Genomic DNA, 14,890 nt, shown 5'->3' with positions numbered 1-14,890 from the left:
GAAAATTCTTCAGTTTTCCCGCATCTTTTGCATATTTGAATCAAGGGTTCATAAAGTTTTGAATGGGGTAATTTTGATAAATTCAGCTTACTATATTAGGACTATATGTAAACATATTTTATGTAAAATAGCTTATTCAGGACAGTACTAAATGAAAAATAACATGCATTTTGTATGAAAAATGATTCACAGATTCTGCAAGGGGTTCACATACTTTTTCTTGTCACTGTATGTAATTAAATTAGGCAAAATATGGGTGATCCGATATCATTTAGACAATCTCTGTAGTCTGTTGTTCATATCTTCTGTATTCTGTATATAAGAACAATAACTTAGTTCTTTGTATTATTATGAGTCTTTTGTGTGTGATATCTTCTTCCAAAGCAGAGTTTTGAGGTTGTTGAGAATCAGGGAGTGCTCCATTTCCATCTGTTCGCTGGCGCCTTTGAGAGCAATGCAGGCGTACAACTGTTTCTCCAGTTCGTCTTTAATATCTGATGGTGCACCATAGAGAAGATAGTCCTTCAGTGTGCTACATACTTTAGCCAGATTCGGCTGTGTGACCTCTGTAGTGCAGCGGTGTTTAGTGAGATCACAGGAAGTGAGGCAGTCCCTTCCGTACACACAGTCATTGTCCTCTTCGCACCGCCTTTCACGCATTGCTTCCTGAAAAGCAGCTTCGGGTACAATACGCTTTGCATCTACCACCTTTATGTCATAGCGCTCTGTATAACCAAACCCGGCGGCAGTAACATCGCACATGAGGAAGCTTCCGAATGTGCCGTGGAAGACATCTTCAACAAGCTCGAGCAGACCGATGGCTATCTTAGCCTTGCGGGGCCAGGAGGGGGCAGCCCATTGGTCGATGCTTCGCCGCAGGCTGGCTGGAATCCACACCTCTACTATCCACGGTAGGCTGACGCCATAGAGTGGTACGTAAGGCACCTTCTCCATCACATACAAGTCCCCACAGAAGCCCAGCAGTCTGGGGGTGTGCTCTCGGTCCTGTAGCACGACGGACAGCAGGAATTCATTCACCTGCAGTAAAGCCCAAGCTGAATGTGCTTCTGACAGGGAGATCTGGCCATCCTTGTTGCTGTCGGTGACTGCAAACACAAGGGTCACCAAATCTGCTAAGTTGGCTTGGTCTCCTACTTTTGCCTGCAAAGGGAAAAAGTGTCATTGAAATCAATTAATAATAGTTGTCTGGAAGAGATGCAGAAAATACATTTGTCTCTGCTGAAAGGTCTTCCAGGCTATGAAAATATCTCTTTATTTTACTAAACACTGGAAAATTCATAGAGAACAAGTAATGTTTACATTCATTTACAATGTAGAAGGGGTTAAATAGTCTAAAAATGTTAAAGCGCAGAATGAATAAGAATGTTAAAATGAAATTACAATACTGCATGTAAGACCTTTAGATGGCTGAAGACCATTTCTTTGAACTTCTCCATTGATGTCCCTTTGGTTGGCCTGTTAAAGGATGCAGACTCTTTTCGGGGCTCCAGTTCTACACCCAGATCATAATGAGGGTCCTCCTCCATCTGGCACTTTATGATCCCTTCCATATCCCCCCAACTGCCAGAATATACCTAAACAAGAAGGTGACAAGTGTGAGAGTACATATAACTGTAGGCCTGGTTTCACAGACAGGGCTTAGATTAAGCAAGGACTAGGACAATTCAATTAGGACCCAATTTATAAACATGTCTTAGAAAAAAACCTTACTGGTGTGCATGGCACTTGATTTAAGATATGTCAGTGCAAAAAGCTTTCAATTAAAACAGCTCAAAAATGCATTTTAGTCCAGGACTAGAAAAAGGAGAAACTAAAAATCTGTAAAACTAAGGGTTAACGTTTTATTTTGTACAATTAGTACTTCATATTTATATCTTTTTTTATCAGCACAAGCCAATGTCAGTTATCAAAGTAATTATAGATACACTCTAAAAAAAAAGGTTCTATATGGCACCAAAAAATGGTTCTTCATCGTAATCATAGAGGAACCACTTTTGGTGCTATATAGCACCATATCTTAAAGGGTTAGTTCACCCAAAAATGAAAATTCTGTCATTAATTACTTACCCTCATGTCGTTCGACACCCGTAAGACCGCCGTTGATCTTCGGAACACAAATGAAGATATTTTAGTTGAAATCTGATGGCTCTGAAAGGCCTCCATTGGCACAATGCACGGTTCACTCTCAAGACCCTTAAAAGGTACTAAAGACGTCGTTACAAAGTCCATCTCACTACAGTGGTTCTACAATAACTTTATGAATCAGCGAGAATAGTTTTTGTGCGCAAAAAAAAACATAAATAACGACTTATATAGTGATGACCATTTCAAAACACGGAATCATGAAGCTTCGAAGCGTTATGAATCAGTGAGTCGAATCAGCAGTTTGGATCGCCAAATTTCAGCAGTTTGGCGGTTTGACACGCGATCCGAATCATGATTCGACTCACTGATTCATAGCGCTTCGAAGCTTCATGAGGCCGTGTTTTGAAATCGTCATCACTATATAAGTCGTTATTTAGTTTTTTTTTGCGCACAAAAACTATTCTCACCGATTCATAAAGTTATTGTAGAACCACTGTAGTGAGATGGACTTTGTAACAACGTCTTTAGTACCTTTTAAGGGTCTTAATAGTGAACCGTGCATTGTGCCAATGGAGGCCTTTCAGAGCCATCAGATTTCAACTAAAATATCTTCATTTGTGTTCCAAAGATCAACGGAGGTCTTACGGGTGTCGAACGACATGAGGGTAAGTAATTAATGACAGAATTTTCATTTTTGGGTGAACTAACCCTTTAACATGTTCTGTATATGGTAGCGGTGCTATATAGCACCTTAGTCGAAGAACCACTGAAGCACCACTGAAGCACCAAAATTGGTGCTATATAGCACTTAAAAAGGTTCCCCTATGATTACGAGCCAAGAACCATTTTTGGTGCCATATAGAACCTTTTTTTTTTTAGAGTGTAGGCCTACCATTACAATGACGAACACCAATACAGAACTACTAGAAAGAGCGAATGGATGGATTTTTGGATGGATTCATCCTTTAACTTTGCATGCAAATTCATATCTGTGCAGATCCAGATCACCAAAATCATGCACTCAATAAAAGATCAGACAAGAATTACAATGTTATATTATGGAGCAACTATAGTCTGTTGTGTCTGACCTGATTGCTGGGTTTGGCAGAGAGACATTTCCCCAAGTAAAGAGTGTCCTTTTCACACAAGCTGTTGCAGGCTGAACCATCAATCACCCCCTTCCGGAATTTATCACACTGGAAAGACATAGAGATACACATATGTCAGAGTCTACGCTGCATTATTCATTTTATTCCATGACATTGTACTCCCCAAAGATTGCCTGATCCATTTAATAAGTCAGTGTCTTTACAATCACTCACCTCTAGATGGCTCTATTTGTAAATAATCTTTGTAAAAATAGTGTCTGTGCAGATGCACTTTCATTGGAAAAACGAATAGTACTATATACAGTATATGAATAGTACATTTTCACAGTGGTATCAGTATAGAAACAGTTTACTTTGGCATCAGACTAGTCATTTTGTATCAGTGGAAGTCTTTTATAGAATGACTGTCATATTGCTCAGCAAATATTTAATGTAGTTAAGAAGAACTGAAAACTCACAATAGAGTTCTTGCACTCATGTCCACGGCACAGCTCTGTGTATGAAGAGTATTCTACATACACCACCCAGCTTCCCACGAAGACAGCCAACCAGGAAAAAAACAGGTACTTCATGTGTAGGTAGGAGAACCTGGCCTGTGCACCAACAGAGAGGGACAAAGAAACACTTCAAAAAACACGTCCCTTTGATAACATCTCTCCAAATGATAACGGAAAAACAAAGTGTTATGACGGTTATGTAGTGAAGCTTTGATTTCAGCACTAGGCAGTTTTGGAGACATTTGTGTGCTGATGTGTGCTGATTATGAGCGTTACAATTTGCTCTAGGTTGTACTGCAATGGTAGCGATAAGCACCAGGACTGCTAAAACCCAAATGAAAAAAAATCATAGCTCAGTGGAAGACTTACAGTCTCAATCCCTAAAGGAATGAGAAAGATTTGATTCGTTCTTGGATGAATTATAATTATTAGGTAAGATATAAACAAGACATGTATTAATCATAGTTTCTAGATTCATACACTTAAAACGCACTGTTAAAATGTATGTATTAATTATTTGTGATGACAAGCACAACTGAACAATATCCTTTCATTGACCATTTAACCATGATAGAGGTATTAAACCCAGGAAAAATCCTGTCATCTTTTATTTATGTGTGACCTTTTAAAGCTCGAAGCAGTGTGAAACTTTCATCTTGACAGCCACACAGGATGTGTGATCCATTATAAATAGCCCCCTCACTTCAGCCATTGAGTGCACTTGATTTATGAAATATAATTTTCACCTAGATTTTGAAAAACAACAGGTCAGGATTCATCACAAACTTATTTATGATGCAACAGGGAAATGTTTCCAAATCCATTAGACCATTTCCCAGATTCGGGCTCCTCTGAGTGCTCGAGTCTTATACGGTCAATTTTACTCTGGGCATGGGGAGCAAAGCCATCTACAGCTTCAGCTTCAATATATTTGCAAATGTTTGAGAGAGATCTACTGTCGGAACGTAGGAAGAGAGATATCAAATGAGGAGCTGGAGTCAAAGCTCGCCTGAAACTACAAGCAAACGTTTGAGTGAGCGGGGTAGCACACCGCCAGCTAATTTCAGCACCATCGCAGCTTCTCCGTGGTCTGACATTTCCTTATCTGCAAAATCTGAGCTGACAGAACTTCTCCTCCAGCATGAGGAGGAGGAATGGCCCTCGTGGCAGAGCATGATAGCCTGCAATAAGAGTGAAAGAGTGTAACTCTGGTGTCTATTGTTTTGTGTTTTGGGAGAAACGTTGTGTGGTAGCAGCGGTTTGCTGAGTGCTTACCACCTGTATGCAGAGTTTGTTGAAGCTGATCATCATGCAAACACACAGCGACAGTAGCAAAAAACAAACAACTAAGGAAGAAGGCGACAGTATGTGATAACATCCGTCCTATGGATGAGACGTTAAACCGAGGTCCTGACTCTCTGTGGTCATTAAAAATCCCATGATGTCCTTCGATAAAGATTAGGGGTGTAACCCCGGCATCCTGGCCAAATTTGCCTATTGGCCCCTGTCCATCATGGCCTCCTAATCATCCCCATACGATTGGTATAATCACTCTGTCTCCTCTCCACCAATCAGCTGGTGTGCGGTGGGCGTTCTGGCGCAATATGGCTGCCGTCGCATCATCCAGGTGGATGCTGCACATTGGTGGTGGTTGAGGAGATTCCCCCCTTCTATGCCTAGAAAAGCGCTATATAAATGTAACAAATTATTAAAATTATTATAAATTATAACATGACAGATGAGAAACAATCGCTGCGTCTGAAATCGAATACTGTTTAGTATAGGTACTATGTTTTGTTTGAGACTTTGTGACTGTTAAAAAAGTATGTTCTATATGGTTTTAATGTGTGGAGAATGAAATTCTGACAAACTACATTTGGCATGTGACGTATATTGTCAGTTGCATCCATTCACTGCCACTCACAAATCCGTGGCCTCATTAACTAGTAAAGTGTCCTTTTGATGCACACTGCAGAATCTTGTCGGATATATTAGATCATCCAGGTACTTTTCGTGAATTCAGACATACTACTCATTTCACCGTCTAAGTTAACTATAGCCCCGATATAGTCCGGCTATGAGTAACCTACTTCTAGTCAAAAAAACCTTTTGGTTACATGTCGGTTTTGCCAACATAACTTGCGAGATAATATTCCATCATGTAAGCAAAGTCACCAGTGATAGCAAGGTGTTTGGTTTCATTTCTTTGATATGTTTTCATATTCTAGATCAAGCTTTTTGATGCCAAGGACCCCCAAATATGATTAACATTTTATGAGGGACCCCCTTCCTAAAATCCATCTATTTATTTTTATATGTATGAAAAAACATTTAAACTGTTAGATAAATAGTAAGTGTGACCTGAAGAACATTTTCAATAAAAAATCATTTGTATGAGCAACTTTCACAATAAATGTAATCAGCTTACGTATTGCATCAAGAACACTGCCTTACAACCCCAGTGAGCCAGATAAAGGGCACTATAGTGAGAAAAACTCACTAGAAAGATACAAAGCAAACATATACATATCTGGAAAGTATGTATACGGCAAGAAAGGAGAGAAACATTTAGAAATGAAACCGTTTTAATGTTTGGTAGACTTTATCCATTTTTGCTGCATTCATCTCTGAAATTTTCTGGGGACCCCTTAGAACCCCAGTTTGAAAACCCCTGTTCTAGATGACTAGTCTATTCTTGGTCTATGTCTATTCAATTATGCTATAATAATAATATTATTGACGTACGAAATTGAAGTAAATGTTTTTAAATCAGATAAGTACGAAAGGGCAACTCCCAAAGTTAAGACGAGTATAGAGAAGGTGGTGGGGTGATATAAAATATTATTTAAAGGTGATAATATCTGAATCTTATTTGGTTAGTACTGGAAAGCACACATTGTTTTTCAGTGCAAATCAGACCTCAGAGGAACAGTTTTCTGAACTTTGCTCAGCTCAGTGCAAACAGCTACACTACTTGCAAAATTGATGAGAAATGCTAAATTATTAACTACAACGATTGCAGCCATGCATCTCTGTATCAATGTAACTAGTGTTTAAATGCTGTGGGTATTATAGCCCTGACCTGCACAATAAAATCAAGTAGAGAGGGTTGCATGATGGTCTGGCTTTTTAGATTCAATCCCAAATAGAGATGTTCTCCTTGACGCAACATTTAAACAGTTTTTCCCCATGAAATCATTCATTATTTATTCTGCTTGAGTGTGAATGAGGCCAACCGTGCTAATGTTTGCTTACTTCGAGTCTTCTAAAACATTGCACCGTACTGGTGAGGAGCTAGTTCTTTGGGATTTAATCCAGTGCAAACATCGAATTGCGAAACTGTACAAAGTCATTCCAAATAAAACAAAACTTAGTCTCAGCTTTCAAATTCTGTCATTTGAATTACGAAATTCAAACAATACCGTTTTGGCGCTCTTTAATATGACGTGGCAGATTGCTGTAGCATCTCAGTTCAAGCGGCATGCGAACTGATCATCTCTTGATCTTTACTACTAGTTAGTTAATAGTAAATAAACACAAATTAACATTAGAAGGTATGTTGAAAGATACAGTACAATGTACCGAAATGTATCATGTCTCATGTAATCGATTAATCAGTGTTTCAACCGCGGATCAACAAAACAGCTGGAGAACAATATTTACCACAGGAAAGCCATTTAATGAACATAGCATGTTAGTTAGCTTGAAGAAAAATAACTATAGAGAGGAATATTTTGCTAATACACCTGGCGTCGCATTGCGCCGGGTGTATGATAGGGCCCTATGTCTTACATGGCACAGCAGCGTATCAGTGTTTGTATTGGCAGTAGAAAGTCTATCTAAAGATCTATTCAAGACCAAATACATTAACATTGTTATATCCATTACCATGCTAAAAAAATTCTGAGAGTTGTCATGATGTATTGTATTGTAGAGAGAGATATATGTAGAGAGAGAGAGACACAATTAATATATATATAAGAACATTTATTTTATTATTTATTATAACAGTAAAATCCATGCAAGCAGACTACTAAATAAATCAAATGAATGCTGCATATGCACCCATTTGCTCTGCAATCTTTAAATACTCTAGAGTGAATGATCTCATACCATATCAAAGATGGTTGCCTATTATGCATACTGCAAGAGATTAGCAGACAAATAACAGACCTGATGGAGCCTCTTCTCTCTATTAATGATGATGAGATGTCAGTTGGACAGTGATGGACTTTCTTTTTTTTTTCAGTCTATTTTGCTTATGGCTCAGTGTCAGCTCTCTAGTTTCTCTCTCGCAATGACATTTTATCTCAGAGAACATCCAAATTTCTAGCTGACAGTAAGCTTCTTTTAATCAGCCTCCTATTTCATAGTACAAGCCTGAGTAAGATTTAATCTGTACTCTATTTTGATAAAGCAAATCCAGTTATTTTTTAGAGCCTGGAGATGTACAAACCAATATCCTAAGTCAAGCTGATCTAAACCAATAACCAAAATCCCAATAATGTAAAGTGGATTGGTTTCAAGTCCCAACTGATTGGACTAAACCTCACAATCTAAACTCGCTAAAATTTGTTCAGTTCCGGAGAGCCTGGATTGGCTACAGTCAGCAGAACTGAGATGATATATGTGTTTGAAAGGATACATAATTTGAAAGGAGGTTCTAGTCACCCTCTCATTGGTCTCATCTGTTAGTTTGTCTATAATTGAATCTTATCTCTCTCTCTTACACTGTCTCTTTCTTCAGTGGCTCCCCTAATGACAGGCCATCACTCCCTCTCCGCTACAGGCACTCAGTGAGATGCAATTCTGCCATTTCCATCTGAGAATCCATCTTACTCTACTCTTTAAATCTCATGCCCTTCAGGGTGTCTTCCCCCATCGTCTCAAACACACTGCCTCACTAAGCCAGGATGACAGGCGTTGGAGAGTTGTGGCAGGCCAGCGTCCTGTACAGCCTTTCATACCTCACAAGGCCCAGAGGAGCTGTCGCCATGGCAATGGGCCGACAGAATGCTCAGTTTTGTAGGCAGGCGTCTCCCTGAGTCCAAAGTCAGCGTTAGGAGAAGAGGTTCATTCATCAATCCTAAATCAGTTTTCTGAATTCCTCCCACTGCCATCCTCTCCTTCCTGTTCGGCTGATGTCTGTGGGCTTCAAAGTTCAAAATGATTGAAAAACTTTACCATTCTGGATACCTGAACCATATCTTGGCCATTTGGATGAAATTTGTCTGCTATGAATGTCCCCATGACTCACTACTGATATTTCACGAGTTCACTCTTACATATCATTTATAGAGAGTAAATTTAAATGCGTATTTGGCGTGCTGTCCAGGGGGAGGGCTCGGAATTTGGCCCGAATCCACAGTACCCCCCGTTTATGTAAATACAGGGAGTGCAGAATTATTAGGCACGTTGATTTTCTGATCATATTTTTTTTCCAGGCACATTTGACCAATTCCAAACCACAGTAATCCTAATAACTACTATTGATTTAGTATTTAATAATGTATAAGTGATATATAATTGTTCATGAAGGCTGGAAATGAAAATCACCTTATATTCAGGTGTGCAGAATTATTAGGCATGTTTTCTTTTACAGATAAATTGAGCCAAAAAAGAGATTTAACTCAGACTGAAAAGTCAAAAAGTATTAAATGCCCATGAAAGGATGCAATACTAATGCAATACTAGACATTGCAGTTAAGGCGTGACCATTGGACAGTGAAATGCTCGTTGGGTCAGCAGGATCTGACAAAAACAGGTGGTGAAGAAAAGACACCTGTTAACTGCAAAAGAATTAAGAATTAAGGTGAAGAATTAAGGGTGAAACCATCAGGAACCCTTTAGTCTCCAGCGCCACCATTTTCCAGAGCTGCAACCTACCTGGAGTCTCCAGAAGTGCAAGGTGTCAGGATCTCAGAGACTTCAGTTAGGTAAAGAATCCTAAAAAATGACCCCCACTAAATAAGAATCACAAGCTGAAGTGTTGTAAAATACATGAAGAAGGTTTTTTTATAGGCTTTATGGACAGATAGGTTGAGAGTGACTCTTGAAGGACCAGCACCACATCCTCTAGTACCACTGTTTGAAGAATTCATCTTCCAGAATCTGGCAGTACGTTTTGGGAGTTCATTTTTAGTCCATCTCTGCAAAACGGACTTCAGGATGGACTAAAATGAACTGAATGAATGAGCTGCAAGTAATTAATTTAATGTTTCCAGCTAGCTCTAGGCATATTTCTAATGTTTTCACATGATCATTGTCTTCACATGCATAACTATAAAATACAAATGCATACTCGTATCTTGTATAATGAGAGAGGAGCTAAGAGAGCCTGACAAAGACTTTCCAAAGATAACAAGACTGGAGATGATCAAATCAGTCAGTCCACAAACATAATTAAAACAATTAATCCGATCAGGTCTTATCCTCCAGGAATCTATAACCTTGTTACTGCGAAAGACAAGCATTACCCCTATTGCCTGTAATGCATGTAAACTGTTTCACTGTTTTTAAACTTGTTTTCAACAAGACAACACAAACAGCAATGCTCTGCTTCTTGTGTATCAAGCAGTAGCTCATATATCAAATAGAGTGAGTTTGACATCAATAGCTTTATAGTTTGCCACTTGGGATGACGGGTCTCCCCTTTGTGACAGGAAGTGTTTCCATGGCAGCACTTTGAATTAACAGAGGACCGCAGTGTCAGAAAGCTCTCGTCATTTAGTACACTCTACACTGGGATCATGCTGGTCAATGGACACGTCTCTGTATGTGTCAAACAGCATTTAGATGCTCCGCTGCTGTGAACTCACATGCAATGTGACGGTAGACAGTGTGAAAAATTCAGCAGCGGCCCCCACATCACTCTCGGCTCTCAGCCGAACTGAAGACTGTGTGGAATTTCAATCACAAGACGGAAAGAGAAGTCCACATAAGGCTCCGCACCACATGAGCCTGTGGCTCAGCCTTTTATGGGGGAGTAGAAAAGGCATAGAGGAGCAAATCGTTTTGGGAGTTTTTGCAGACATTTATTAAGCGTGCCAAGGATGAGAGCCGCATTAAGGCCAATGCACTTCATAAGAACTTTCATTACATTTTTTGGATAGTTCTATCAGCTCCTCTTACAATTATGAGCTTTAAGCACGTGGTTCTGTCTGTCGGCACTTTGAGGTGAACTCTCTTTAGCTGGTGCTTAGTCTCACGTAGCCAGACCTTCAGACTGACGGCAGAAGGACTCCGTTGCTTTCATTGGCCCATGACCGCCCAGAGGCTGTCTGACTGACATGTAAAGCAACCAATCACAGTTTGTTTTGTTCAGCATCATGTTTTGGGGTGTGAAAATACTTTATTAATATAAACTTTATTACTAGTATTAAAACACGTGGACGTATTTTTAAAAGTCTATGCTGCGAACTTATATTTGAACACATATTTCACATACTTTTGATAATCCAGCATTAAAGGGCACCTATTATGCCCCTTTTTACAAGATGTAATATTAGTCTGTGAAGTTTCAGGTCAAAATTTCAGACAGATCATTTAATATACCGTTTTGAAAATGCCAATTTTTGGGTTTGAGAAAAATGAGCTGTTTTCTGTGTGTCTCCTTTAAATGCAAATTAGCTGCTGCTATCGGGCCCAGAGGGCGGAGCCTTCACAGCTCGTGAACACGCTAATGAAAACTGAAACATGATACATCTGTTTGCTTTGATGATCATCTCTATTGCAGACACGCTCATGTGAAATTGCAGTTCTTCATCATCATCTTCATCAATATTATCATCTGCATGCAAAGCCTTATCACTGTAAAACTTGAGCACACACCCGACGCATGCATATAAATCGTCGCATAAAATCCCATGTGTATGTTAGATCTGTGTACTAAAGTAAAAGCAGTGTAATATACAGTATCTACTGCTGCTATATTTGCTGTTAATAATCAAACAGAAGAAAAACAGAAAATCACTCAGGCACTTGACTGAATGAATTTTAGTAGCTTTATTAAGAACACATTTCTTACTTGAATGCTGCTGTTAAATGCTCTGGCGAGGAGATAAACATGGTCGACTGTGTACTGCTCTCTGAGGGCGGGGTCTATGCTTATACGGCAGTGTCCATCAACACTTGTGGGCGGGGCCTGTGAAATGGGACGTCATATTCCCAGGAATCTGCAAACGGCTTGTTCTGAGACAATGATGATTTGTCATTTGACAAAGACAATTATGATTTATGGGGATAGAATAAAAAAAGAGTGGGTGGATTTTTACCATTATAGGGTGGTTGTGTACACACACTGCCAACACACATTTATGTTCAAACATCATGTAAAAGTGAATTTTGCATAATAGGTGCCCTTTAAGTTGATCCTGGTAAGCGCTTATTGTCACAGTTGTAAACATGACAACTTTTTTCTTCAATGAGTGGGTTTGGCATCACAACGGCTTTGTTTCCATGATCTTTAAAGAACGCAACACACACATCTCCTGGAAATCCCAAAAATCTCCCAGAAAGCCTAAATTAATTTGTGTTCTGAAGATTAACGAAAGTCTTACGGGTTTGGATTGACATGAGGGTCACTTTTGGGTTAACCATCCCTTTAATTAGGTCACTACAGAATACAGGTCAATACAGAAATGGGTCGATGGCAAATAAGCGTGTCCATAAAAAAAAAAAAAGGAAAAAATCGTCCCTAGAAATGTACTTTTTGAAATGTCGTTTTGCTACAATTTTAAGGGCCCTATCTTACACAAGGCGCAATGCGGCACCAGGTGTGATGCAAGTGTTTTTTGCTAGTTTCAGCCTGACGCAGTTATGATTTTCACGTCCTGCGTGACGTTGTTTAAATCGCAAATGCATTTGTGCCCATTTGTGCGCCCATGGGCGTGCTGGTCTGAAAACGAGGTGTGTTCAGGCGCATTGTTGGCGCGTTGCTATTTTGAGGCAACTGAAATAGATAGGGGCCCAAAGACATGATGTCTATAGCGTAACGATCCTTATTACATCAAAAACTTTTCATGCATCATACAAACTGAATTAACTTGTCATTAATACATCATATTATCTGATATTTTAAAAGACTGATGAGTAACCTTGACTCAGTCATCATGAGGGTCTGCAGGCGTTCTATGTATGTATTCTTCTATGTATCCTTTTCTGTTTGTTTGTTTTTTTGCACGTGTTGCAACACCACTCTAGTGGCACCACATATGATTTGGGTTTTTCAAAAATGTATTGTTAAAACATTTTGTTAAAATAATAGTATGAAATCTGCCAAAGATAGTATGAAATTAAAATTCACCATGTCTATTTTCTAAATGTGTGTTAAAGATCTTGAATTTATCATGGCTATTAATGATTCATCCATCCAAGTATTGGTTATCTGGACTTCCGGACCTGGACTTCTGGACATTTTTAGGTGAACTATCCCTTTAATGGCTACTCATAGCAGTTTCTGGATAGGTGATTGTATTTTTAAATGCACAACTTTAAATGTATAAATAAAAGCCTACTGTCTGCATGTGATTGTTTTCTTTGCTGCACTCCCATGAGGTTAAGTCTGTTTGCACCTCTATATCCACTCAAGCATGTATGCACACAAGTCTGCTTACTTCGCTTGGCTCACTGAGACATGCTGTAATGCTCATTGCCATGGTATCTCAGATCGATCCTTGCTCCATTACAAGTGCAGTACTCCACAAACAAAGCAAACCCACACCTGACCTTTTCAGTCAATGCACAGAGACATTAATTTCAACTCCGCTAATGTGGCATGTTCATCCTCAGGACAACATTGTCCCTCACTAAAGGCAAAGCCGAACAGAAGTACATAATGAGAGGTTATTGATTGAGGCTTTGTGTCCGCTTTTCATTAGTGGCTGAGTGAGTGAAGACCAGTGGCTGTGGAAAAGGTGGGCAGAAACAGTGGTATCCCAATGACCCTCAAAGGCTTTCATTTAACGTTTTAATTTAACTGTTCTAAAGACATACAGGCAAAAGGGAGTGTGTGTTAAGTGAGGTAGTCTGCATCTTAAAAGATCCTCAAAGCTACATCCAACTTGCTGCTGACCAGCCTGTGAAGAAGATAATGTCTTATAATAAAGATATATAATAATAATGTCTTGTAATAAAGTTAAAGTCTTATAATGTTAGTACAAATTTTGGTGTGATAAAGTATTTTTTTAATCAATACACCACCGTTCATAAGTTTGGTTCAGAGTCTCTCATGTTAACCAAGGCAGCATTTATTTGATCAAGAAATACAGAAAAACAACAATATTGTGAAATATTATTAGAAATCTAAAAACTGTATTTTATTTGAATATATTTTAAATGTAATTTATTCCTGTGATGGCAAAGCTGAATTTTCAGCAGCCATTACTCCAGTCTACAGTGTCACATGATCCTTCAGAAATCATTGCAATATACTTTTCATGAATTGAACGCATCCTTATTAAATAAAAGCATTGATTTTTTGTTTTTTAAAAGTATATGCCTATTCATTAAAAAATATTCACATGATGTCATTTTGTAATTTTCTTCACAAGTAAATATATCTTGGTCTGTCAGATATTTGAACTAAAAAAACAAGCCAACAATATTGCAAAGAAAAAATACAAAAAAGGTTCTTTCTTAGCGCTTCATTGTGACTATGCAGGCCATGTTTGCGAATACCCGGCATCACTTACATGCAAATGTGGGCAGACATATGTTAATATATTCATCTAATGACATCAGAAAGTTCTTAAAGTTACAAGCCATTCTTGCAGCTTAGTTTCAATAGACGATATGTTGACAGGGGTGAGACTTTGGAGTTCTAAAACTCTTTACTTTCAAGGGCAGATTAAGAAAAAGGATTCCAAAGATGTTTCAGAAAACTACAAAATGGATATCTATCGTTTCTTAAACCCTCGAAATAAGAATAAAACATTTAGTTTCTGCAATATGACTGGAGATTCTGGGGATCTGCCAAAGGCATAAATGTAAATGTGAAGGTAAAAGATCACGCTGTCTCCCTTAGGCTGTGACAGCTTTGTTTGGTTTGACAGCAGTAGATGAAGGCAGCAGAGGGACAGATATCTTAATAGGTCTGCAGAAGCTTATATGTGAACAACCTCCTTGTGCCGACAGCTTCAATCACAAGCATTACTCTTTGCTCTCTCAAAGCCTAGACTT

At 38.9% G+C, this 14,890-nt stretch overlaps 1 protein-coding gene across 1 annotated transcript in view; it reads right to left on the bottom strand.

Moving 5' to 3' along the window:
- Positions 1 to 348: 348 nt before the first annotated feature.
- Positions 349 to 14,890, bottom strand: part of dipk1ab (divergent protein kinase domain 1Ab) — a gene marked incomplete at both ends in the record, with an annotated part of 24,403 nt that continues 9,861 nt past the window's right edge. Inside the window, 4 exon segments of the mRNA XM_079840625.1 lie at positions 349 to 1,161; positions 1,419 to 1,595; positions 3,195 to 3,302; positions 3,674 to 3,808. Coding sequence (XP_079696751.1) covers positions 349 to 1,161; positions 1,419 to 1,595; positions 3,195 to 3,302; positions 3,674 to 3,808 — 1,233 coding nt within the window.

Source organism: Gobio gobio (genome assembly GCF_949357685.1).
Source record: "Gobio gobio genome assembly, chromosome: 17".
Classification (NCBI taxonomy): Eukaryota; Metazoa; Chordata; class Actinopteri; order Cypriniformes; family Gobionidae; genus Gobio; species Gobio gobio.
This window is presented reverse-complemented; position numbering and strand designations above follow the sequence as displayed.